A 27,571-nucleotide genomic window follows, 5' to 3' on the forward strand; every position below is an offset into this window, starting at 1 on the left:
TAAGTGAATCTATTTAAGTAAACACAGTCTATTATTTTCTGTATTTTCCATAAAATATAAACATTATTTATAATGTTCTAATTGTATTTTGACATGGTTTATGTACACGCAGTTTCAAATGTATACAGCACCAGTAATGCTAGGGAGTGCCCTTAGTAAAAAATATATATATATATATTTCAGTGTAATGCATGCGGACTATGCATGGATTTAATGAATTGGTATTAATATCGGAAGATTCTGCCTTGCATTGTGATATGATGTTCAAATGCATGCACACTCTAAAATTTATTTATATGACTGCTGAATGTTTAGATAAAACATCTGTGAGAGTACAGCGGTGGGGGAGGGGGGGTTTAGGGCTGAGTTTTAACAGCATAACCAAAGAGAAGACAGGCAATTAATTACAGGCTTTGAAAGATACAGATTGGCAGAAGCACAAAAGTGAAGTTTGTGATTAAAATCCTGTATCATTTGTTATGGCACAAGAGAGTGGATGTGGTGCAAACTAAGGAGACCATTATACTGCACTGGCCAAATCCAATAGGGGAATATAGAAGTCTTTATCATTACGATTATGGGATTTCCCGTACAATGCCAACCTAATGCCTTTCTGCACTTTATTAAAATTGGTTAGAGCACTACCAAAAGGGGTTCTGATTCCCATTTGTAAGGAATTCAGCTTGTTATTGTCAGCTGATTAACGAAACAGAAAAGGCAAGGCAATATTTGACGTCTTTAGGCAGACAACCTTGCAAGCTGCATTTCACATTCACTGCTCCTTTTCCCATCTTTAACACATGATAAGGCATCAGTGACATCCAATGAATTATATTAATCATAATAGATGTGTAAGGACTACATTCTGAATCTGGAGTGACGTAGTAGGAGAGAGTAAAGACTGAAGGCATCCAGAGAAAGCCACTGGGTTCTGAACACTGAAGCTATAGCACCCTCTGCTGTCCTATCGCAGCAACTGCCTCAAATCACATTCCTTTCCCCAAATATCGACCAAATCCAGAGCCTGATACAAGCCCTCAAATCTGATTTTCTATGTTCCTTTAGAATTATGATGAATTTCTATATTTGCTACTGTACAACCGATTTACAAGCACCAGTTAAATGATAAAGAATACCCTTAATCCATTAGACTATGATTCAGATTGACTAATTATAGAACAATCAGACATCTAGCTACTTTCATATATAGAAGCTGGCCCAACTTTCAAGAATTTAATGTTGTTGTTTTTTTTTCATTTTTAGTTGTGATGTACTAGTTCCATACATGAATTTCCTCATCAAATTACCTGCCATAGATACATAAGTGTAAGTAGCTTGAAATAACTGTCTTTTTATCTATCATGCAGTGAGATATATAATGTTATCTCTCTCAATCTCCATGTCAAATAAAGTCAGTCCTCACTATAATTAAAATGTTAGAAATTATATCAAAAATTTGGGTTACAAAAGGTAGCTGGGATCTGAGCTGGTCACATGTTGCCTTCACACAATCAACCTGTATTCAGTTATTAATGAAATAGCTTTTAATGTGGTCAGAGACTGAAAAATTTTGGATTGGTGGGGAGAAATTAGATATGGCATAGCTATATTTTAGCTTCAAGCTTCTCAATTTTCTCTATATGTATATATGTATACTTTTTCAAAAGACTTCTTTTTTTAAAATTTTATTAGGAAAGCTATACCAGACGTATTATCACTATACATTAATTAACATTACCTTTACAATTAATAGTCACTGAAATTACAGAATAAATATATGCACATTTCTTTAAATCTTTTTCTGGGTGTGTGTGGGAGAGAGAGAGAGGAGAAAACGTTAAAAGTGTTTCCTACAAAGCTGTTAGTGATATATATACCCATATGCTTTTTTTTTTTTTTTTTTTTTTTTAAGAAGGTGCAAAGTACTCCAATCTTGGCATTATAAATTCACAGAGAGAAGGATCCCTGGGTTCTTCAGGTACATTGCTTCTTTGCTTCAGAATGTGACATAACTTAAAGAAACCCTGACAAATAAAGCAAAGAACCCCCAGGATTGTGACTAGGGAGAACTAGAGAGATGATGGCTGGATGGCTGGATGTTTGAATGTGAGTTTGTTGGTTTTTTTTTTTTTGTTTGTTTAAATGTGTTTTGAGTGAGAACATTCGAGTAGTACCCTCCCTGTGCAGTTTCCAGGCATGCAGCAAACTGCATTAATGTACAGAATCTGTGCCATGGGGCTATTCTTCATATAAGAACGCCACAAATGCCATTTCATTCCCCAGAAAGAAAATGTAAGTTGTTGCCAAAAACGACATTTGGAATTACATACTTAATAGGATCAAAGATCCCCCCCATACCTTACATGGCACAGTTAAGTATCTTCAGTTTCCTATAAAAAAAAATTGATTGATCACATTGCTGGCAGAAGTCTGCGAAGGCACTTCATAGATTATGATCTGAGTGTGGCCCGTCCTCCAAAACAAGTCGGGGAGCGCAACGGTATCCTCTATTGTGTATCATGCGTGGTTTGTTTGTTTTTTTTAGCACTATGAAGTTAAACTAACTTAGAACCTGTAAGTTGTTTTCTCCAGGACTTCGAGGTAATCCGGCTTGGTTTGGAGTTTGGCCCTTAACTCGAGGTATTCACTTTGGGTTTGGTCAGAGAATCCCTTTCCAGCAGAGAAAAAAAGGGTTTCTTTTAACCTAGCATCCTGCTGAAGGTCGGGGTACAGCATGCCAGGAGGGTGAACATGCAGTTCCTTTAATTTAGGCACTGTGCCATAAATACAGTCCACAAACCCCACACTAGGAGCGGCCTTTTCTCTATCTACCACCCCGGGGAAGATTACCCCATTTTCGTGAAAACTCGGCAACTCCCCAGCTTGATTAACGGTAACTATTGTATTGAGCTGGGAACTGGACACTGCCATTGTCCATTCCTTGTCCTTCTCTATCAAGGTCCTATAATTAGTATTGTTTTCCTTAGTCTCTGCAAATTCTTCTCCTATTTCTTCCTCTCTGGGTTTGTAGATGGGATTATTACACATTTGGGTTACTGGGTGCGGAATATAATCATATACATGACCTGGAGCTTTCTCGGGGGAGTTGTTAGGTCTGTCCTCAAAGATTCTGCACTGCATCTGCATGCCAGTCAAATCCACCTCGTGTCTTTTTCTGAACGGCAGTTTCTTACGCCTCTTCAGAACGAAAGCAAAGAGGCCCGCAGCAATGAAAACAGCTGAGAAAAACAGGATTAGAAGACTGAGGATGAGAACAGACAAGGGAACGGCGCCCCCTGGTGAGGTAAACTCAAACACGGAAGAACTAGTAGGGAATGTATTATCTGGGGAAGCAGGGGAAGCGGCGGCAGCGTGCAGGAGCTCGGGACATAAAATCTCCATCTCGACTGATTTGAGATCCTTATTCGTCAGGTTTTCGGGGCTCGTGCACAAGACCTCTCCCACCACTATGACAGAGCTGATGGTCTCAATCCATTGTTTGAGTGGAACTATATCACAGGTGCAATCCCAAGGGTTCTGTTTCAGGTCAATTTGTACAATAGCATTAAGGTGCTCCAGAACTCCCGACACAGGAAGGTAAAGGAAATGGTTATTTCTCAGGTTTAGTCTGGCCAAGGACGTACCTGCAAAGGCATCTGTTGGAAGAGTTCTCAGCAGATTGTCATTGAGAAATAGTAGCTTCAGATTTGGCATCAGACTAAAAGCAGCAGGTTGAATTTCTCTTATCAAATTATATTCAAAATATAAATAATGTAAGCTTTGTAAACCCCTAAACATGCCAGTGGTCAGTCTTTCAATGTCATTGCCATTTAAGTACAGACTTTTTAGGTTTGGAAGGTTGATGAAAGCTCCATCTTGAACGTAAGAAATGCGATTGTTCCCAAGGTGCAACAAATCCAAAGAAGAAAAATTCCAAAAATCTGATCTGTAAATTTTCTGTATCAAATTGCCACTTAAATACAATTTCTTAGCATTGAGAGGTCTTGGAAGGAGTTCGGATATATTGTGAAATCCTCTTTCTTTGCAGTTGACGGTCAACCCCAAGTCATTGATATGTAAACTACAGGAACATCCAGTGGGACATATGATTGGAATCGGGGGTCTGGTCTGGTAGGCAGCTATGGGAGGTTGGTTGGGACCAGGATAGAGGCCTCGAGATGTAGGTGGGGGTTTGGGCACCCTGGGTTGCCTGGTAGGTTTGGGTTGCCTATTTGATGGCTTGTACTCAACTGATGACGCAGTAAAATGAAAAGAGGACAACATGGAGGAAGGTTTGGTAGGCCAGACGTTTTCCTTACTGGACGACAACTGAGGAATCCCCAAACTGGCTTCGACTTCACTATCAGAGAGCAAAGGGCAGAGTTTGCTTCTCTTTATTTCCCTCAGATCCTTCCCGTGAAAATGAAAGGGGGTCTCGCAGGTAATGTCCCCCACCAGGGCTGTATAAGGTATTCGCTCAAGCCAGCTCTTTAGCTGCACAATTTCGCAGGTACAGTTCCAAGGGTTCTCCTCCAACTGGATTTCCATAAGGCTTCTCCCAATGTGATCCAACATCCCCTTATACGTTAGAATCTTTAATCGGTTCCCGCGCAAGTCCAAGTGGGTTAAGGACACAGACTTGAACAAATTAGTGGGTAACATGGGGATAAGGTTATCATTCAGAATCAGAACCCTCAATTTGCTCAGATTTCTGAACGCCCCACTTTCAATCCGTTTAATGACATTGTAATCAGCCTGCAGATATTCCAGGCTTTCCAAGCCCATGAAAGTGTCATTTTTAAAAACATCTAATTTATTCTCATGCAAATATAACCTCTTCAAAATTTTCAGCCCGTTAAAAGCTCCAGCCTGGATGTCCTGCAGTGCATTGTTCCCAAGGTTAAGGGAGACGGCATTGTTTAAGTGAAGGAAACTGTTGATATACAGTTTTCTCATTGAATTCCTCTGGAGGTAAAGTTTAAAAGGTCTCGACCAGAACTCTGTGATCTGACTGATATTTGTAAATCCTTTATTGTCGCAGTGTATGTGGAAGAGGCTTTCTTTCACTTCACAGTAGCAGGGATCGAAACACGGCTCGTCGATCTCCTCGGAGTCCTCGATCAACGGAATCGGCGTGGTCCACCCCAGAGCAATCGTACTGAGCAGAATTATCCACAGCATTCTCCCCTTAAGACGAGTTTCAGCTGGAGAAGGTTCCATTGGAGATTGATTATAAAATCTGCAAAGGAAAAAAAAACACACACACAGATCTGGCACTTAGTCAAACTACATCATTAGTGGTATTACTTTGTGTTATCTTATTTTTTTTTTTTTTTTAATTATAAATCCGCTGATGGTCAATTGATAGGTTGTATCCTAGGTTTGTATGCCAAAAGACCTATAAAAAAACCTCTCTCTGCCTATGTTTTTAGGCAATCCTGTCATTATGAAACCTTTCAGCGTGCAATGACACTTTTTTTTTCCTGAGCTAATAATACTGAATAAATGCCACTTATTACACCATTTGCATACCATTTTATGATTAAAAAAAAAATCAGCCTAGACACAGCTTGGGATTGCATAATTCTCACAATGATAAATACATTTATTCTCTCTTACCTTTTTCCTAGTGACTGCTGTCGGCAGCAATCATTTCAAAAAAATGAGGAAAACAGACTCAATGCAGATGTAAACATCCATAAACAATTTAAGTGCAAAAGTTATTATATCGCATGGCAAGCATAAAATGTGCTTTAAAGTTTAAGTGTCCAGAAACAGAAGTCAGCAGATTAAAGCTTTTTTTAAAAAAATAGATGTCAATTTGACTGCTACAATTAGCGAATTATATCCAATGGGCAGATACAACTGATGAATGCGGGTGCTTATTTGTCAGAAGAAAAAAAAAAATCAACTTATCTGTCAACTTAGTAGATGGGGGGGGGGAAAATTATTTTTAATGATTAATCTAGCTCTAAAACATGCCCCCTGCGCTCTCTGAAGAGTGGATGGGCATCTTAATGCTGCCGAGTCTTGCAGGATCTGTGATTTAAATGTACAGTCAGGCTGAGACTAAGACCAACTGGTGGACCCAGTTCACAGCTAATCGGGGAAGAAAAAAAAATAATAATAATAATTTAAAAAAAAAAAAATATATATATATATATATATATATATATTGACCCTTCCAGTCTCCCAGTGCAACCTGGATCAGGTACGATTCAAAGAGAGGGCAGCAGTGAACATCAATTGGACCAAAGGGCTCCCCTGACTTCCATCCTCCTCTTTATTTGCCTCCCATATTAAAAATGCAAGCAATATGATAATCGAATTTCTTCGCCTACTGCTGGATTGCATTAGCCGAAATTATACAGGCTGGTGTCAGCAAATATATCTGCATTAGCCCCCTTGTCTATGCCCTTCGAGTGGACCAGAGGAGATCTTTTTGGAAATACCTTGTTGAGCTGAAACTTAAAGCAGATGCTGCATTTCTGCGCAAAAAAAAAAAAAAAAAAAGGAGAAAGATGAAGGCTTACTATCAGCCCAAGGCTGCAGGGAAGCAAGGAAGCCAGGCTTTTGCTGCATTTGTGTGTGTGTGTGTGTTGGGGGGGGGGGGAGATAAATTGTTTGCAATTAAAAGGACATAATTAATTTGGAGTTAAAGAGAGAGGGGGGACAGTCCTTCATCAACACGCAGATATCCCTAAGTTATTTCCCGTTTCAGATGCTGTTTGGAAAGTAAACAAGGATGCATCATTCACTTACCCGTCTGCAGTTGGAAAAAAGAGCACATCCAGAGGGGGTGGGGGGACAAAGCTTGGAGTTTAAGGGTCTCTGATTCTCTCTTTCCGTGTGTGTGTGTCTCTCTCTCTCTTCAGTCCTGCTGAGGCTGAAGCAAAGGATAAAAAAAGGGGGAGGGAGGGAGGGGGGGCTCGGACGTGCCGGGAATGCCGTGAGAGCGCCGTGTGCTTTTTTTCAAAGGGCTGCTGGATTCAGCTCAGCTGCCTCGACGAAGCCCGGAGAGTGATCTGCAGCTTCCCAGCCAGGGCTGTCCCCCTCCCTCCCTCCCTCATCCTCTCTCCCTTAATCTCTCCTCTCTCCCCGGCAGCGGTACATCACGGGGATGGATGCTCGATCACAACCGACGAAATCTCTCTCACCACCAGCAACCGCCCCCCCCCTCCACCTTTCTAGGTCTGGATCGGGCTTCTCACGACGTCACGAGAATGAGCATGAAGGATCGGGGGAGGGAAAAAAAAAGATCCAACAGGGGGGGGAGGGCGTGCCTGGTCCATGGTCGCAGAACCGCAGCTGGGATCCCCCTGGCTGGATGTGTGGGGTTTTTTTTTTCCCCTTCCGGGGATGGAGGGGGAGGGATGGAGAGGGGGGGTGGGGATGCTCACCCTCTCCCACATGCACGCATGGACGAGGCAGAATGAGGTTTCCAGGCAGGAAATCCTAAAACGCCAGCCCTGAGATGCAGGTCTTGATCCCTCCAGGAAAAAAAAATAAGGCTGCCTCGATTCCCGGCTCCAAAATTGCTGCAAATGTCGGTTTTCCTACCTGGCGGGACCAGATTGCAAGCGCAGATATACGAGATCTGTGCACTTCCCCCCCCCCCTTAAAAAGGGCTTCCAAGGTGATGCATTCTCCTTCAGGGGGGGGTTTCTGCGTCACTTTTGTGTAAATCAATTTGTTTTGATCACTGCTGCATTTAGGGGATGTTCTGGCTGAAAAAGAGACAGAAAGATCCAGTAACGCAGCTAGGGACTGCAATTGAATCCGTTGCATGTTACCCCCCCCCCTCCCCCTTCGATCCTTTTGCACCAAGTGTACGTTTTCGGTTTGGATGAATGATTTGTATTTTTTTTTTTTTTTTTGCCCTCTTACGAATTGTTCTTTTCTAGCCTCGGGGAGGCTTCCGGCAGCCCTGTTGGGAGCGATGCACACTCTGGTGGGGTGCACGGAAGAATTTCTCAATTGCCATCCAAACCAGGCAAATCCGAGGACTTAACCCCTTGCACGCGGCGTCATTCGAGCGTTTTCTTCTGTCCTTTTCTTGGCAAGAGAAGATGACCGTTTTGGCTGCGTCCCTTTGGAAGAAGACCAGAAATTTAAGGACATCCCCACTTGGCGATAAGAAAGAGGTAACGAGGCTAAGGGGGTAGGGAAGGAATTCTGATCTCACTGGTTTACAGGGGCAGGATGTGGCCAGAGAAGCTAGTGACCCTGGGGAATGTTTACTGTTAAAAAAAAAAAACCACCAAAAAAAAACAAATGAAGGAATGGGAACAGGACAATTTGGGGGGAAAAAAATGTGTTCTAGAATTGCTAAAAGTTGAAGACAAGGGGGGTACTGGTGAGGTTCTCAAAGGATGAGCAAGGTTTCTTCGAGGACCTCTAAGAGCTGTGAACCGTATCCACCTTGGCTAATATAGCAGATGCTCTGCCCCTTCCATTCTAGATCCAGTGGTTTGTATACAAACTGAGCTTTGCTATTATGTAAGGATAACGTTATCTGTTAGATAGCACCGCTAGAGGTCAAAAGACACAATACAGCAAAAAGGTACGGGCGATGAAGGGGGAGACACCTGTTTCGATGCACAATGAAAAATGCTGTATCGTTAGTTTTGGGCAGCTCCTTTTGCTGTCAGGAAGAATATACTCGAGCTTTCAAAACCCTCCATTATTCCCCCATCCCCTGTCCAAGGAATTGTACAGCGGTAGCGCGGCGCCATTATTCCGATCAGACGTATCAAACCACCCATAGGGTTCGGGTTTTAAAAATTATTTTTGATCTGATTGCATGGAATATTGTGGGCGACTTAACGATCCGTCTTTTTTTTTTTTTTTTATATAGAACATAAGAATTGCCGCCGCTGGGCCAGACCAGTGGTCCATCGTGCCCACGCGTCTGCTATATAGTCTCGTGCGATTCTCCTTAAACCTCCTAATTCTATGGAGCTCAAAATTGTGAACACAAATTTGGGTTCACGCCCCATTTGACGTGCATAACAAGTCAGTTAGGGGCTGTGATTAGGACACGGTCAGGAAACATTAATATTTTTTTGTCCCAGAAATTTTTTTTGACTTATTCTTTAAAAAAAAAATAACCTCATTATCCAGTCCTTATCAGGCGCTAAAGCCACTGTTACTAACAACGTTGCTGGTTTCACAAGCGTTTCCTCAGAAGTTTCCAGAGAAGAAGGAGAGAATTTCTGTTGATGAGACCAGAAGTAACTTCTATTGGTGGAGTTTTTTCCCTGCGTTAAAAATTTTTTTAACAAGCCAACAAACAAATATCTTAAGTTATACTACAAAAAACCCCCCCAAAAAACCAAATACAATTAGTCCTGGGTTAGATGTAAATCCTATAAATATGTTTTCTTCGATCCATCCCAGCTGACTGGATTTTTGTCTCTAAAATGCCTTGATAAAGAATAAGATATAACAACCTCTAAAGGTAGAATTAATCTCCTACCATTATAGGCTGTCTTTTTTCTCCTTTTAATATAAGTTTCCTTTATTATGTTTAGTCACTTATTGAATCTTGAAATCTCTATTTGAGTATTTGAGGACTTGAGAATGATAGAATTGTTTGATATTTCCTGAAATTTGATTTGGTGTTTTCCTTAGATTTGTGATTTTATTTTTGTCAATCTTTCTGTTCAAGATAATTATGACTGGAAATGTATTTGAAAAAATTAAATAAAGGAAAAAAAAAAAAAAAAAAGGACATGGTCATGGGAGGGGCATGGGGGGAAGGGGGGCAGGAGCATTCCAAGAATTTGCATGCAGTTTTACAGAATAAGGCAGATGCATGTCTAACCCCCCCCCCCCCACCCACACACACCTTATACGAAGCCACATTAGACTTTTTATCGCCGTACTAGCTCCGACGCTCATAGATTTCCAATGAGCGTCGGATTTAATACCGCCGTGGCTGTCGATTTAAAAAACAAAACAAAACCTAACACAGCTTCGTAAAAGGGGGCCTAATTTAGGCAAAAGTTTCAAGTTTATTTTTGTTTGATATAGCGTTTATAGGGATCCTTTTATTAAAAGCGTGCTATGTTTTAGCATGCGGTAAATGCCAAGGCGCCCATTATTTTCTCTGGGCATCTTAGCATTTAGCGCATGCTAATAATAATAATAACAACTTTATTTTTGTATACCGCCATACCCCGAAGAGTTCTAGGCGGTTCACATTAGTTAGACAGAGATTACAAGTGGTTACATATCAAATTGATCATAGCGTTGCAAACAGCAAGGAGAGAGTAGTTACAATTAGTGCGCGCTAAATCGGTTAGTGCGCCTTAGTAAAAGTACCCCATAAAGCGTAATATGTACAATATTGACTTAATAAGGGGAACACACATTGTATTTTGAAACAAGTACGAAGGACAGCCAAGCATGGACTTATGAAACATGACACAGTAGGAGAGGAGGGGCATGGATACATATTCTACCTTCCAAAGTATTTAGATCAATGCTGTCTTTTTAAAATGTTTATTTTATTTTTATTTTTCCTCTAACTCTACTTTTCACTTCACTATTACCCTCCAGGTACTTTAGTTAGATTGTGAGCCTTCGGGACAGTAAGGGAATTTTCCAAGTACCTTTCTTATTTCTAATCTTAATGTATATTTTCTGTAAACCGCTTAGAACCTAACGGATGTAGCGGTATATAAGAAATAAATTACATTACATTACATTAAAATAAAAAAAAGGAAGGGGAAAGGAGAAGACATAAACAGAGTGGTAGGGAATAGAACGAGAAGATGGAAATGGAGAGAAGAGTCGTTAACTGCAGAGATTCAGTTGAGGATGGTCCAATTTACGTTCCAAAGACATCTTTAAAAAGAAAGGATTTAAGACCTGATTTCAATTGCCTAAGGTTGGTGGGAAGGGCATTCCACATTGTTGGTGCAACAGCAGCAAAAAAATGGTTTTCATAAGAACATAAGAAATGGCTTCGCCGGATCAGACTCTAGGTCCATCCAGTCCGGCGACCCGCACCTGCGGAGGCCAAGCCAGGTGTTCCCTGCTGAGAAACCTTGTTTACTCGTATCCCCCAATGTGATTTGCAAGAAGGTATGCATCCAACTTGCTCTTGAATCCCAGAATGCTGGTCTCCATCACGACCTCCTTGTAGCGTTGCACACGATTTGTCGCCTAGACAGAACTGCAAGAAGATTTTGATGGGTAGATCTACCCCAGGTTTCAGGTGCTGTGAATCCCTGCAACAAACACCGTTCTATAAACGGTGCCCAGTTCAGAGTGCCGTTCACAGACAAGCACTTGGCACTCATTTTATGGGCACTGACGTCTCAGCGCCATTTACAGGATTTATCCCCAAGACACTGCATGTCAATCAACGTTGGGTGCCATGTGTAGAGTCGTGCCTCGAGGTGCCTAAATCAACTTAACCCTTTAACTGGCAGATTGGTGAAAATGGCTGCTTTATGTAACTTGATGTTGAACGAGAGCAACAGTGCCAAGTAACAGACGTTTGGAGATGCAGATCTCCCATAAGAGCCATAGAAAACACACGTTGCTACTGCATAACAATGCCAAATAAAGGGTTAAGCACTTAACAGATGCCTACCGGCACCTAATTCAATCTATGCCCAAACTCTGCTGCTAATGACGCGTTGGTAGGTGCCGGTTGACGCTACGGTGTAGACATCTACTGTGAGCTGGTAGGTGCTTGCCGAGTTGGGTACCTACCAGCTAATTAATTTTTTAATTTTTTTTTTAAAATTATGCATTCAATTAACAGCGCCAGTTAAGTCAATTTAAAAATTTAAGTTAGGCGCCTCTGATTTAATTGCCTAACTTTTAGTGCCATTAATAGAACTAACGCCAAAATACGGTATCTGTGTCTAGATTGAGCTTATATATAATGGCCTTGCACCCATTTTAATTGGTTCATAGACAACCCCGCGAAAGACAAAGGCGCGCGCCGACAACTGAGCGCAAGACGGAGGCGCGCGTCGAAGAAAATTACAGTTTTTAGGGGCTCCGACGGGGGTTTTTGTTGGGGAGCCCCCCCAGTTTACTTAATAGAGATCGCGCCGGCGTTATGGAGGGTTTGGGGGGTTGTAACCCTCCACATTTTACTGTAAACTTAACTTTTTCCCTAAAAACAGGGAAAAAGTAAAGTTTTCAGTAAAATGTGGGGGGTTACAACCCCCCACAATGTGGCGCGATCTCTATTAAGTAAAGTGGGGGGGTCCCCCCCACGCCCCCCCGTCGGAGCCCTAAAAACAGTAATTTTCTGCGGCGCACACCTCCATGCTGCGCTCAATTGTCTGTGTGCGCCTTTGTCCCGGCGCGCTTTTGACCTGACACCATTTTAATTATACTAATTGCTACAATTTGCATGAAAGTGTGTAGAACATTTGGTGCAGAGCCCCAAAATTGTTGCTCTCCTTTAATTTATCATGCTATTTACAGTTTTGTTTAGGTTTTCCATTTTAATTTCGGGAGGAATATCTCTTTTCAAAAGAGGGTACACGCTTCCGAAAGAGTGGACAATACAGTGGCGTGAATTATTCATAAATGAGCCCTTTTACCAAACAGCGGCAGAAAGTGGTCTTAGGGTGTCCTTTCACGGGTCTTTTCCACGGGCTAAAGCCATTTTTTTCGGCTGGGGTGAAATGGCTGAGTTTTCTATTTTCTCCATTAATGGCCATGTGCTAATTTTCCCATTAGCTGCCATGTGAACCCTTACTGCCACCCACTATGTGGGCGGTAAAGGCTCACACACTTAACTAAGTGCTAGTTGGTTAGTGCACAGCAATGTAGCTGCGCTTTGATTAGCGCAGAAAACAAAAATGAAGATGCAACAGATCTGCAGTGAAGATGCGGAACACCAAGGACAAAGAAAGGAACCGCAGACAGGTGCACAAGATACAGGCAAAATTGATTATGAACCACTTGTTGCAATATGGGACCCAACACGGTCTGTGTTTCGATCAGCACGTCTTCTTCAGGGGTCCCATAAAAAGGTGGTGACAAATAAAACGCAACAAATATGCCTGATCTGTATATTGGGGGTGAGGGGTGGGGGGGGGTTGTTTTTTTAATTTAAATTTTTAAACAATTCTTTTACAGAATGAAAAAGAAAATGGAGTTTACAAATATTAAATCCAAAAAGGAAAACTAATAATCAATGCAATCAGCAAATTTCCATATAGCCCCTGTTTAGGGAGATTTATACTTAAATTTTTAACAAAAAAACACAAAATTCAGGATCATTAAATTATTTTACAAAAAGGAAGACTATAGGAATCATTTTTTAAATCCTATAACACCTGGTATCCATTTTAATAACGCCAAACAAAAGTCATATAGCTATTTCTTATGCGATTCATGAACCGAAATAAATTGCTGAAGCTGATGAGGATCCAAAAACACAAATTCCTTCTCTTCATATTTTATTAAACACTTACAGGGGAACTTTAAAATGAATGTGGTCTCTAAAGCTAAAACTCTAAATTTTAACAAAAGAAATGTCTATCTCCTAAACCAGTGGTCTCAAACTCACGGCCCGGGGGCCACATGCGGCCCGCCAGGTACTATTTTGAGGCTCTCGGTATGTTTATCATAATCACAAAAGTAAAATAAAACAGTTTCTTGATCATATATGTCTCTTTAGCTATAAATTACAATATTATCATTAAGACTTAACCAAAAGGAAAGATTTATAAACTATAAAGTTTCACCTCATGCAAAATTGTCATTTCTTTAATAAGACATTAACTATTTTTTTCTGATGCCCTCCAAGTACCTACAAATCCAAAATGTGGCCCTGCAAAGGATTTCAGTTTGAGACCACTGGCCTAAACTGAGTCGCCTTGGCCACATCAGGAAACATTAACACTTTGGGCTCTTTTTTACTAAGGTGCGCTAGCGTTTTTAGCGCAAGCAGGATATTACCGCGCGCTACGCGGCTAGAACTAACGCCAGCTCCATGCTGGCATTAGCGTCTAGCGCGTGCGGCAATGTATTTTCAAGGGTCCCACGACAACAAGAGGGTATCCATTGAAAATCAGGGGCGGGAAACTACGAGGTGACACCAGGAAATTCTTTTTCACTGAAAGAGTGGTTGATCGCTGGAATAGTCTTCCACTACAGGTGATTGAGGCCAGCAGCGTGCCTGATTTTAAGGCAAAATGGGATCGGCACATGGGATCTATTCAAAGGGCAAAGGTAGGGGAGGGACATTAAGGTGGGCAGACTAGATGGGCCGTGGGCCCTTATCTGCCGTCTATTTCTATGTTTCTATGTTTCTATGTTAATGCCCTAACACTGCTTCGTAAAAGGAGCCCCTTATCTCCGCAGAATTTCGTATCCTTGTTTTGGAAATACATTTTCAAAATTAACATTTTGTCCCGATTCGTTGATGCACTTAATCAAAAGAGTAGCCCTAGTTCGAATCGGATCTTGGGAGTCCTCCAAGAAAGTTGTCCCCCAAAAATCTCTAGATATCGGTTGATCTACTCCTAAATCAGAGGAGACCTTCTTTTTCTGTGGAATATAGTAGATGTTAGAAATAGGTAAGGAGTCTGCCTTTGGTAACCCCATGACCTCTTTGAAGTATCCTATATAATAAAACCCTAAGGGTTTCGTGTTCCCTGCCGCCGTGGTGTGTGATCTGTGGCCGTGTTCCATTTTAGAACCCGGCGGCGGGGAACACTCATGCCACTCCCCTCCTCCTGCCCTCACTCACCAACCGCTGCTGCTGGAGGAAGCTGCAGGCAAGCTCTCTCCCAGCGGCGCTAGAGCCGCATCATCGCCGCCCAGTACCGCTGCCGACGCCGCTCTTCAAAGGAGCCTGGCGAGAATAGCGGCCGCCTGTAACAAACTTCGCAGGCCGCTCAGCACCTCAGTAGTACGTTTCCTCTGACGTATGCGATCGCGTCAGAAGGAACTTGCTACTGAGATGCATAATGGCCTGCGAGGTTCGCTACAGCTGGCCGCTATCCTCACCAGGCTGCAAACGAACATGCTGGACAGGGGGAGCAGGTAAGGGGTGCTGATGGGCCGGGGAGCAGGGAAGAGGGACAGGGGGAGCACGGAAGAGGTGCTGATGGGCCGGGGAGCAGGGAAGAGGGACAGGGGGAGCACGGAAGAGGTGCTGATGGACTGGGGAGCAGGGAAGAGGGACAGGGGGAGCACATAAGAGGTACTGCTGGACACGGGGGACATAAAAGGAAGGGAGAAGGGCTACTGCTGGACAGGGGGAGCTGGCAAGGGATGGTGGTGGACAGCAGAGGAAAAAGACAGAAAGAAAGACAGACAGAAAGCAGCCAAGGAGAGAGAGAGAAAGACACATCTATTCTAGCACCCGTTAATGTAACGGGCTTAAAGACTAGTTTATGTAATAAAATTCTTAGTGTATACTGTGTAGTGCAGTAACAAAGGCCCAAATTCTGTAACCTGCACCTAAAGTTAGGCCTACTTCAGAGGCACCCAACTAGATAGGCGCCTATCTAAATCGATTAACAAGCTCAATTAAGCTTTTTAATCAGCACTGATTGAAACATAGGCGCCTATCAAGAAAGCGCGATTCTCTAACAAGGCGCCTCTAAAAATTTAGGCGGCCTTCAAAAAAAATAGGCGCTATGCATGTTAGGCATGGGCGTGGCTCCACGTTAGACGCCTTGTTGCACAATCACTGCTCTTAAGTGTGCTAATGCGCTCAGCTAGGCCCCTAACTTTTAGTTGTGCCTAGAGCTGGCCTATTTCTTGGGCGCCTCCAAAATAGGTTCCGCTCAGCGTGATTCATTAAACAGCACCCAATTGTACTTGAATCGCGCTGAACAGTGCCTAATATAGAATGTGCCCTAAAATGTCCTGCTATGGCAGTGTTGGGTCCCATATTGCAACAAGTGGTTTTTTTGAACGCAACAATTTTTTTGTTCAGAATTAATTTTGCCTCTTATCTTGTACAGTATACCCCCGCGAATTCACGGTCCGCGATTCACGGGCTCAGTAATTCGCAGGTTTTGCCTCAACCTACAACGCGCCCAGTCCCAGGTACCAGCTACCCTCAGCCGGCGTGCACTCTGCAGTGAGCACAGCTCCTCCCCGCTTCCCTTCTAGCAAACAGTCGCGCGAGTACAACGGCTGTCCCGCCTTGCCGGAAACAGGAAGCAACCTCGGAAGAGGTCGGGACCCCAGAGAATGATGCGGGTAATGTAGGCGAGTTTACAGTATTCACGGTTCTTTGAAATGTGAGGGGGCTACAGGAACGTAACCCCCGCGAATTTCGGGGGAATACTGTACACCTATCTGCAGTTCCTTTCTTTGTCCTTAGCACTCTGCACCTCCAGTGCTAAAAAAAAACAAAAAACATTTTAGTTTATGGGATATGGGTAGCATGCACACATGCAAAACTTAGGCCCTGTTTTACTAAGGTGCACTAATCGATTTAGCACGCGCTAAAGGCTAACGCGTGCATGCGCGTTTAGCGCTAATCAGTTAGTGCACCTTAGTAAAACAGGGGGTTACTGTGGGGCCAGTGGCATAATAAGGGGGACCTGAGGGGGGGGGCGGTCAACCCCAATGTGGTCATCCGAAGGGCACGGCACCCCCTTCTCCTCTCTACCCCTCTGCTCTTCTCCTTGCTGCGTGTGCGCACTCCTTGCCTTCCCCCGTACCTTTTTTTACCCCGGCGCGAGGTTACTGCCCGTGTCAGCATTGACGCTCTCTCCGACATCAATTCCGGGACCCACGCCCAGGAAGTGACGTCAGAGGGCGAGCCGACACTGACATGGGCACGCTTCTCACGACGGAGACGTTAAAAAGGTGCAGGGAAGGGGGGTGGGGTGGGGGAGGGGTCCACTAGCTAAGCATTCCCCATGGTAATAAGCCCTTTTCTCTGCATGTTAGTGCTTTGCTTAACTTAGTAAAAAGAAGCCGAAAATTGCACGCCACAGAAAAAAAAAACAACCCCTGAAATTGTGTTATTTCCTGGCATTTCAGGCAAAACACAACATGAAACAACATGCAAGATGTCATTGTCATTTCATATGAATGTATATTCCTAGAGGGCCAGATTCAATATATGGCACCCTAGGTAGGTGCCACTGGGTGCCCTGAGATGCCACTGGGTGGCCTACGACCGCCTAGCAATGCCTAACTAAAACCCACCCCTAACCTGAATGATTTCAGTTAGTTAAATGGCGTGGTAATTGGCCGCATCATTGAAGTTAATTGAATAATTAATTTTAAAAAATTAAAATTAACTGTTAGGTACAGAATTCTGCATGGCGCCTAGTGATACCTAAGTTGAGGGGCCTTCTGACACCTAACGACGCCTACCTGAAAAGTAGGCATGGTTAAGGACGGAGAATAGCCATGGTTGACTTAGCTGTCGCTAGGAGTTCGAGTGAGGCACAGGTAAATTAGGCCTGGTAAAACCTAGTCTAATACACCAGCGCCTACCTCCACCATGCCTAGTGACGCTTAAGTATGCCCAGGCATCACTAGGCAGGATTCTATAAACACACCTAATGGTTGATTGACAACCACACTGGGCGGTGCCTACAATGTAGGTGCCATTTATAGAATCTAGCTCAGAGAATAGTTAAGCTCGGGAATGCATTGCCTGAGGTTGTGATAAGAGCGGTTAACATAGACGGTTTTAAGAAAAGTTTGGACAAAATTCCTGGAGGAAAAGTCCATAATCTGTTGAGACACGCATGGGGGAAGCCACTGCTTGCCTTGGATGTTGCTACTATTTGGGGTTCTAGAATGTTGCTGCTCTTTGAGATTCTGGAATGTTGCTACTCTATGGGTTTTGGCCAGGTACTAGTGACCTGGATTGGCCAGCGTGAGAGCGGGCTACTGGGCTTGATAGACCCAGTATGGCTATTCTTATGTTCTTAAGTGAGATAAGTATAGGACAATTAAGCCATTGTAACATCACTGATGAGGTTGGCTTTGAGGCACTGTGGAATTATGACATCACTGGAATGTTGACATCACTGGAATGTTGCTCTCATTGGGGTTCCGGAATCTTGCTATTCTTTGAGATGTTGGAATGTTGCTACTCTTTGGGTTTTTGCCAGGTACTAGTGACCTGGATTGGTCACTATTAAGATGGGCTACTGGCAAGGCCGGATTTTCCTATAGGATAACTAGGCTTCAGCCTAGGGCCTCAAGATCAAGAGGGGCCTACATTCAAATTGTTAGCAAAATTAAAATTACACTATTCTAAAAACAGTGAACACTAAAACATTGAACCGAAAATAAGGAGAAATTCTACACTTCAGGATCAGAACCGGCTCCGGCCGCAACGGGGCGCCGACTCGGCTTCTCCCTTTCTTTTTCTCGTCCTGGGAGGAGGATCGGGGTGGGAAAGACGTCAGTCCGGAAACAGCTGGGCAAAGTCCAGCCCCGCGGGGAGAGAGGCAAAATGTGGATCCATCAGGACAGGGCGGCCCAGACTGGCATCGGGGAGAGGGGGGTTTCAATGGAAGGGGGATGGGAGGCAGGCAGGCTGGCATCGGAGGGGGGGTTGGGGGGGGTTAATGGAAGGCAGGCAGGCAGGCAGGATGGCATGGGGGGGTGTTCAATGGAAGGGGGATGGGAGGCAGGCGGGCATCGGAGGGGGGGTGAGGTGAGGAAGGACGCACTGGGGGCACTATGGACATAGGAAGGGGCAATGTTGTGTGTTATGTTTGATTAGTTATTGTGACAAGTACTATATATGGTGCTGAGAATAAATGTCCAAATAAGTGTTCTCGACTTTTTTAAATTTGTTATCCGTGTCACATTTTTTATAAAGGTTAGTACCAATAACAACATGTTTCATTTAACATATTGATATATATCACAGTAATGATGTATTTTATTATCTCTTATGTAATTTACAAACTTAAAAATGGGAGGTGAAAGGGCCTCATAAGTGGAATAGCCCAGGGCCTCTTTTCATCTAAATCCGGCCCTGGCTACTGGGCTAGTTGGACCATTGAGTCTGACCCAATGCTATTCTTATGTGTACCTATAGTGGTGGATATTGATTTTCAGATCCCACGTTAAGAAGTTGATTTGACTATTCCCAGTTTGGAGGGAATTATATAAATGGCATTCAGAATTTGGTAGGAAACCCCAAAAAGGAACTGGGATATAATTCAATATAAATCTGGTGCAAAACGATTCAACTTCAAAGCCGCAAGTTAAGTTCACTTGTTAAGAGCGTGTTTAAGAGCATCATCACTCGTTCAGAACTACGGTTTAGAAAAAGGGGAAAAGAACCATGAAAATGTGCGATGATTCTGGAAAAGAGACGTTTAAAGTAGGCCATTTGCTCACTCAACGATCTCACTATTCAACATTTCTCTGAGCACAGGATAAGCGGTGTGACACATGGCCTTTACTCTTCTTTTCTGGTGGCTGTCTTATGTTTGAACTCAGAATTTTGGGCCAGGAAAAAAATTAGCTCTACGCGTAAGACCATAAGAATAGCCTTACTGGGTCAGAACAATGGTCCATCAAGCCCAGTAGCCCGTTCTCATGGTGGCCAATCCAGGTCCCTAGTACCTGGCCAAAACCCATGGAGTAGCAACATTCCAGCATCTCAAAGAATAGCAAGATTCCGGAACCCCAATAAGAGCAACATTCCGGAGCTGAGATTGTGATGTCATAATGTCTCATTTCACAGTGCCTCAGAGCCAACCTCATCAGTGATGTTACAGTGGCTTGATTGTCCTATACTTGGCAAATGTAAGAACATAAGAACAGCCATACTGGGTCAGACCAAAGGTCCATCAAGCCCAGTAGCCCATTCTCACAGTGACCAATCCAGGTCCCTAGTACCTGGCCAAACCCAAGGAGTAGCAATATTCCATGCTACCGATCCAGGGCAAACTATATTCTCATTTGATACACTTCCAGTCTATCACTTGTACTTATTTAGATCATTTCTCATAAACTCTTCACGATCCTTAGAGGGTTAAAAAGTCCCATTGGTTCATATGATAAATAATCAATGAACCTGATCATCATAGGATCATTAGTTTATGTCTTTTTTTATATTTTCTTATATGTGTAACTTTTTATATATAAATATTCATTCTTTTTTCATAGTAATATAATAATTATTTAGCTTAAATATTACTAGCTACTCAATGGGAGTACCTCTACCGACATGTACACGTTTCAAGCAGATCTTTTCATCAGGGTTGAGGCTCCCGTAGTTATTTATCGATCTTGTACACTAACTGCTCCCCTCCATAGAGTATCATGTCTTTCTCAATATGGACTTTTCCAAACCTTTCTTAAAACCAGCTACGCTATCCGCTCTTACCACAACCTCTGGCAAAGCGTTCCAGAGCTTAACTATTCTCCGAGTGAAAAAAAAATGTCCTCCTATTGGTTTTAAAAGTACTTCCCTGTCACTTCATCGCGTGTCCCCTAGTCTTTGTAATTTTTGACGGAGCGAAAAATTGATCCACTTGTACCCGTTCTACTCCACTCTGGATTTTGTAGACTTCAATCATATCTCCCCTCAGCCGCATGATTCTATAATATCTCATTTAACGCTGATTTCCACACCTAACTTTAGGCCCCAAACTTACACCTGCTGAACCCCGGGGTAAATGTTGACACCCCCCCCCCAAATTAGGTGCACAGAGCCCATTTTCTGTCAGTACACATGTGACTTTTGGGGATGTCCCTGACATGACTATGGCCATGTCCAGTAGCGTAGCAAGAGTGAGTGGCACCTGGGATGGTGGCACCCCTCCCTCGCCCTCTTCTGTGCGCCCCCCCCCCGCTCCTTCCTGCCCCTCGTGCCATGCACCCACCCCTTTCCCTTCACCTCTGTAATTTTCCCGGCGCGAGCAGCATCATGAACTTGCCGCCCGCGTCGTGTCGGCTCTCCCTCCGCTGTCACTTCCTGAGCACGAGACTTGGACGTGACATCGGAGAGAGCCGACGCAGGCAGCAAGCTCGTGATACTGCTCACACCGGGAAAATTAAAGAGGTACGGCAGAAGGGAAGGGGCGCACGAGCATGGCAGGGGGGGCTCAGGAAGAAGCATGGGGGGTGGTGCAGAGAGGAGGATGGGTGCCAGTGCCCCCACCAAAACAGTGCCTGGGGTGGACCCCCCCCACCTCCTTACTACTTCACTGGACATGTCCCCTTTTGCGTTAAGTGCTAGAAGAGTTAGGCACCATGCCTTATAAAATATCACCCAGCCAGATGCACTTGCAAATTTTAATGAGTGCTAATTGGCTTCAGTATTTAGCTGTTAGCACCTAATTATTGATAGTTAAGGGCTCGTTTCTCAAAATGCACACCCAGATCTAGGCACCCTATATGGAACTGGTGGGTTTGTCGCCAAGATAAATTTAAGCGGGGACCCATAGCGCTGAACTTCACTCTCGTCTTTCTCGCTTGCGAACGAGTGGCTAACGTGTGAGGCCATTGACTGTTTGCATTTATTTCTCGTGGTTTGAGAAAGAAATGTAAGCAATTAATGGAACTTCGTTGGTCACTTATTTACTAGAGAGAACGACGAGAGTGAAGTTCAGGGTTCTGGGACCCCGCTTAAATTTGTCTTGGAGACAAACCGTGTGCAGTCCAATTACAGTACCGGTAGTTCCTTAACACGGGAGCTGAAAATCTTCATCCACCACTGTTTGTTTGATTTCTGCACGACCTACTTCTTCTGGAGTGCTGGTCTAGGTCCTGGCAACTCAGTTTCAATGCCAAAAAATGCAAAGTCATGCACCTGGGAAGCCAAAATCCATGCAAGACTTACACCCTAAATGGCGAGATCCTGACAAGAACTGAAGCAGAAAGAGACTTAGGGGTGATTGTCAGTGAAGACATGAAGACTGCAAATCAAGTGCAGCAAGCTTCATCCAAAGCAAGGCAAATCATAGGTTGCATACGCAGGAGTTTCGTCAGCCGTAAACCTGAAGTCATTATGCCACTGTATAGATCCATGGTGAGACCACACCTGGAGTACTGTGTGCAATTCTGGAGGCCGCATTACCATAAGGATGTGCTGAGACTGGAATCAGTCCAGAGAATGGCCACCCGGATGGTCTCGGGACTCAAGGATCTCCCATACGAGGAGCGGTTAGGGAAGTTACAGCTCTACTCACTCGAGGAACGCAGAGAGAGGGGAGATATGATCGAGACATTCAAGTATCTCATGGGCCGCATCGAGGTGGAAGAAGATATCTTCTTTTTCAAGGGTCCCGCGGCAACAAGGGGGCATCCGTGGAAAATCAGGGGCGGGAAACTGCACGGTGACACTAGGAAGTTCTTCTTCTCTGAAAGTGTGGTTGATCGCTGGAATAGTCTTCCACTTCAGGTCATTGAGGCCAACAGCGTGCCAGATTTTAAGGCCAGATGGGATAGACATGTGGGATCTATTTGCAGAGATAGATAGGGAGGGTCATTGGGGTGGGCAGACTGGATGGGCCGTGGCCCTTATCTGCCGTCTATTTCTATGTTTCTATGTTCTGGCAATGTGCATTCATTTGAAACAACATGGGAGAGGTTTCGGTGACTCATCGTCAAGGGGGAAGTGAAATCTGTACCTTAGACATTGCATTTAAAAAAAAAAAAATCCTTTCATCTCCATGCAAAGTAGCACGAATCAGAGTGTCATACAAACCTAACCCTCAAATACTAGTCATCGCCCATTTTGAATACCTCAGAATACCTTTTTAGCATTTCAGGGCGAATCTTTTTGTTCCTAATCTGCAATGCTGCTCTGCTGTACAATGTCTGCTTGGTTTCATGAAGCGATGTCTCATGTTCCTGCTCTTACATCCCTATTCTACTGTCTCATTAATCTGCTAAAGTTTAAACGTCTGGGTAAAGTCATCACTCTCTCTGAAGAACTATAGCATCTCTGTACAAATGCAGCATATACACGGCATAATAGAGTTCAAAAAAACAAACAACCCCCCCCACACACAAAAAAACACCCTGCTTTACCCTCTTTCCTCAACTCATGTCCCCTCCTATTTACAGGGAAGGATAATGCACTGTTTTGATTATAAATCATAAAGACTGCATCTCTGTTTCAGGCTACTGCAGTCAAATCATTAAAAAAAAAAAAAATACTAATAACGATAAGCAGAAAACAGTTTGTCAGGTAACCTTTTCTCAGTGCTTGCAATGGAAACATTGGGAAGAGATTGCTATGATCAAGAAGGGGGCTGAGGGGAAAGGCGGCTTGATCATCTTCACTGTGAACGTTTGATTTTACTGGGGTCTGGTTAAAATGCCAAACATTACCTGGGAAATAGTCCAATAGCTTCCTCTAGATTATGCAGCATCCCTTTTGTGGAAAATGATGAAAACAAAGGCTTGGAATGATAAACAGTGACCTAAATCCAAATGACTTCGATATCTACAAACCCTTGCAGACGGCAGCCATTAAGCGTGACTTCAGGGCCAAAGGAAAGAGCTGAGGTCACCCTAGAAAGCCAGGCAGCAGAATGACAGTTCATTAGCCGACTGCATTTTATGGAAACACTTCCTTTCCAGGCACAACAATCTCTGTGATTTTTTACTGAAAAGATTCTGACTACCTTGCAATACATAAGAATTTCCATACAGGGTCAGGCCAAAAGTCTGTCATAGAAACATAGAAAAAGACGGCAGATAAGGGCCGCGGCCCATCTAGTCTGCCCACCCTAATGACCCTCCCCTATTTAACTCTGTGCAGAGATCCCACTGACGATCCCGTTTCTTCTTAAAATCAGGCACGCTGCTTGCTTCGATCACCTGAAGTGGAAGTTTATTCCAGCGATCAACCACTCTTTCGGTGAAAAAGTATTTCCTGGTGTCGCCTTGCAATTTCCCGCCCCTGATTTTCCATGGATGTCCTCTTGTCGCCGTCGGACCTTTGAAAAAGAAGATATCTTCTTCTACCTCAATACGGCCCGTGAGGTATTTGAACGTCTCGATCATGTCTCCCCTCTCTCTGCGTTCCTCGAGTGAGTATAGCCGTAATTTATCCAGCCGTTCCTCGTACGGGAGATCCTTGAGTCCCGAGACCATCCGGGTGGCCATTCGCTGGACTGACTCAAGCCTCAGTACATCCTTTCAGTAATGAGGCCTCCAGAATTGTACGCAGTATTCCAGATGGGGCCTCACCATGGATCTATACAACGGCATAATGACCTCAGGCTTACGGCTGACGATACTCCTACATATACACCCTATGATCTGCCTAGCCTTAGATGAAGCCCTCTCCACTTGATTGGCAGTATCTGGTTTCCAAGAGTGGTCATGCAAAAAAATTTGACCATGTCACCCCCCTCCTCCGCAAAGCACAATGGCCACCTATTACTCATCGTCTCTCCTATAAAATACTTCTCCTCACTTTTACAACAAAAAACTCTAAGCAACCGGCGTTCATAGATAAACTTTTGATCCCTTATTCATTATCCAGGACCCTCCGATCAAATAATCAAAATTTACTCTCCATACCATCAATACGGGAACTATTTTACGATACTACTCGCAAATCCATCTTTTCAGATACCGCCCCCCCTCTCTGTGGAATGCCCTCCCATTAGACGTTCAGTTAGAGAACTCGCTTGAAAAATTTAAAGCCAAACTTAAAACCTTCCTTTTTAAAGATGCCTTTATTCCTTAGTATTAGCTTCAGTCTCTTAATTCCTTGATTCATGTGAAGCTTTTCAACATATAATACTTTTTTTTTTTTTAATGATTCCCCTCCTAATGTTTTTGCCACTCCCCATTTATCGCCGTTTTTTATTAATTTTACTTCGATGTATTTTAAATAACCATTCCCTCCCTTACTTTCCCTCCGTTTGATGTACGTTAATTCGAATTTGTCTAGTATTTTTAATATTTGATAAAATATTGTTTCTATTTACCTATTTTAATTGTCCCATACAATCTTTTTATATTGTACACCGTCTAAACACTTGTTTTGATAGACAGTATATCTCCATTAGGAGAGCTCAGCACAAACATTTTAATTTTGTATCATTTTCATTGTCACGTGGATTTTCATGTTGGCTTCTGTACTTTTTCATGACGTAGACCAGTGTCTCGCAAACTTTGCGAATCCGCAGCACACTAACCCCCTCTATTACAAAGGTGCGTTATGCTTTCTAGCGCGCAACGCATGCATGTAATCCTATGGACGTTAGCGGTTAGCACACTTGTTTATTTAGCGCTAAAACGCGTAGCGCACCTAAAGTTGTAAAAGAGGGCCTAAATGTGGTGGCTGCAGCTCGAGGACATCCGGAAGTGCGCGGCCGTCGACACAGTGATGCCACATGGTATCATCATGTCGACATCTGTGCATGCACAAAGGTACTCCGGACAGGGCCCTGAACCACCAGTGGGGGTTGCTGGAAGGCAAGAGGCATGGAGAGGAGAGGGACTGGAGCCGGCTGACTGTCTGCAGGATGTGCTTTTCGCAACATGCCTCCCTCTCTCTCTCTCTCACTGTCCATCTATCTTGAGAGATCCAGGCATCTCTCCCACCCCCTCTACTGCCCCATCCAAATAAATCTCATACATATTCCTTGTGGAAATCCTGAAATCCAGGCTAGGATGTGGACCTTGAGGACTGGATTTGCAGCTCCCTGGATGCATGAGCGAGTTGACCTTTTTGACTTTACTTGGCTGCCTTCAACCAGATTTATCCTAAGGCAGTAAGCAGGCTTAATTTAGGATAGCAGATGATTCTGAAGGAAGTGTAAGAGATGAGTTTCAGGAGCTCTGTAAAACGGGAGGGGATGCTCTTCATTTGGTATACAAATTGAAGATTGGGAGGTCTAAAAATGTTATAATGCCCCTGTATCGCCCCATGGTGCGACCTCATCTGGAGTATTACGTTCAATTCTGGTCTCCTTATCTCAAGAAAGATATAGTGGTGCTACAAAAGGTTCAAGGAAGAGCGACCAAGATAATATAGGGGATGGAACTCCTCTTGTATGAGGAAAAACTAAAAAGGTTGGCTCTTCAGCTTGGAAAAGAGACGGCTGAGGGGATATGATTGAAGTCTATAAAATCCTGAGTGGAGTAGAATGGGTACATGTGGATCGATTTTTCTCTCCGTCAAAAATTACTTAGACTAGAGGACACTCGATGAAGTTACAGGGAAATACTTTTAAAACCAATAGGAGGAAATTTTTTCTCACTCAGAGAATATTTAAGCTCTGGAACGCATTGCCAGAGAATATTGTAAGAGCAGATAGCGTAGTTGGTTTTAAGAGGGGTTTGGACAAGTTCCTGGAGTAAAAGTCCATAGTCTGTTAATGAGAAAGACATGGGGGATGCCACTGCTTGCCCTGGATCAGAAGCATGGAATATTGCTACTCTTTGGGGTTCTAGAATCTTGTTCTATATGGAATCTTGCTACTCTTGGAGTTCCGGAATGTTGCTACTCTTTGGGATTCCAGAATCTCTGTATTCCTTGAGATTCTGCATAGAATCTTGATACTCTTTGGGGTTCTGGAATGTTGCTGCTCCTTGGTTATTGACCAAGTACTAGGGACCTGGATTGGCCATCGTAAGAACGGGCTACTGGGTTTGATGGACCATTGGTCTGACCCAGTAATTCTTATGTTGTTAGTGTGTTGCTAACATATCAACCATTTGCATGGGAAAGAAGTCATATGGGAGTCAAGGAGCAGAGACTCATTCGGACAATGCTGACCTCAGTATTTTGCTTCTCCAGCCTCTCAATGTCTCTATCTCCTATGGTGCATAGAAGGAAATGAATTGTTTAGCAAGACCAATTCCTAAAATTTATGCGCACTGTTAAAGAACACGCCCAATCCACACACAAGTTAGGCGCAGGTATCTAGGCCTGGTTGTCCATGGCCTAAATAGGAGAGCCTAAAATTTTTCACACGCACTGCCACTGAGCATGAGTCTATAACAGTGATCCTTACCCCTGTCTTGGGGAACTCCCGAACCAGTCGGGTTTTCAGGATATCCCTAATGAATATGCATGAGAGCGAGGAGACAGGCATGTAAATATAGCGTAGTAGCTATATTTGTAATGTGTTAATTGAGCTTCATATTGATTAAGGAAGCTGTAATATCAAGCCTCACACTTTGAACGCTGTAATGCATATTCATTAGGGATATCTTGAAAACCCAACTGGCTGGGGGTTCCCCAGGACAGGGTTGAGAACCACTGGCCCATAAGATAGGCATGCCTTTTATAGAATCATGAGAAGCACTATTTTAGTTGGCACCAATTTCTTGGTCGCCATACATAGAATATGGCCCCAGTGGCATAGTAAGGGGGGGAGGAGGTTGGTCCATCCTGGGCATCATGTAGTTGGGGGCACCACACCCCTCCTCTTCTCTGCCCCACCTCGCCACTCATGTGGCCCCCTTTCCCTTCCCTCCCCTCATACCTCTAGTTGTTCATTGCCACGAGCGACAACGTTAACGTGCTCCTCACGACCGCGTGGTCTCTCTCGCTGATATCACTTGCAGGCACTGTGCATAGGAAGTGACGTCAGCGGGGAGAGACAACAGGGTCACGAGGAGCACGGCAAAGTTCTTGTTGCTTGCGGGGGTGAACTAGAGA

General features: G+C 43.7%; 1 protein-coding gene across 1 annotated transcript in view; it reads right to left on the reverse strand.

The window, feature by feature from the left end:
- Nucleotides 1–504: 504 nt before the first annotated feature.
- SLITRK3 (SLIT and NTRK like family member 3) overlaps nt 505–27,571 on the reverse strand; it is an 80,716-nt gene continuing 53,649 nt past the window's right edge. The window contains exon 2 of the mRNA XM_033959734.1: nt 505–5,239. Within this exon, the coding sequence (XP_033815625.1) occupies nt 2,566–5,220 (2,655 nt within the window). The 5' untranslated portion in view covers nt 5,221–5,239 and the 3' untranslated portion in view covers nt 505–2,565. The remainder of the gene's footprint in view (nt 5,240–27,571) is intronic.

The sequence above is a fragment of the Geotrypetes seraphini genome, chromosome 9 (assembly GCF_902459505.1).
Source record: "Geotrypetes seraphini chromosome 9, aGeoSer1.1, whole genome shotgun sequence".
In the NCBI taxonomy this organism is placed as follows: Eukaryota; Metazoa; Chordata; class Amphibia; order Gymnophiona; family Dermophiidae; genus Geotrypetes; species Geotrypetes seraphini.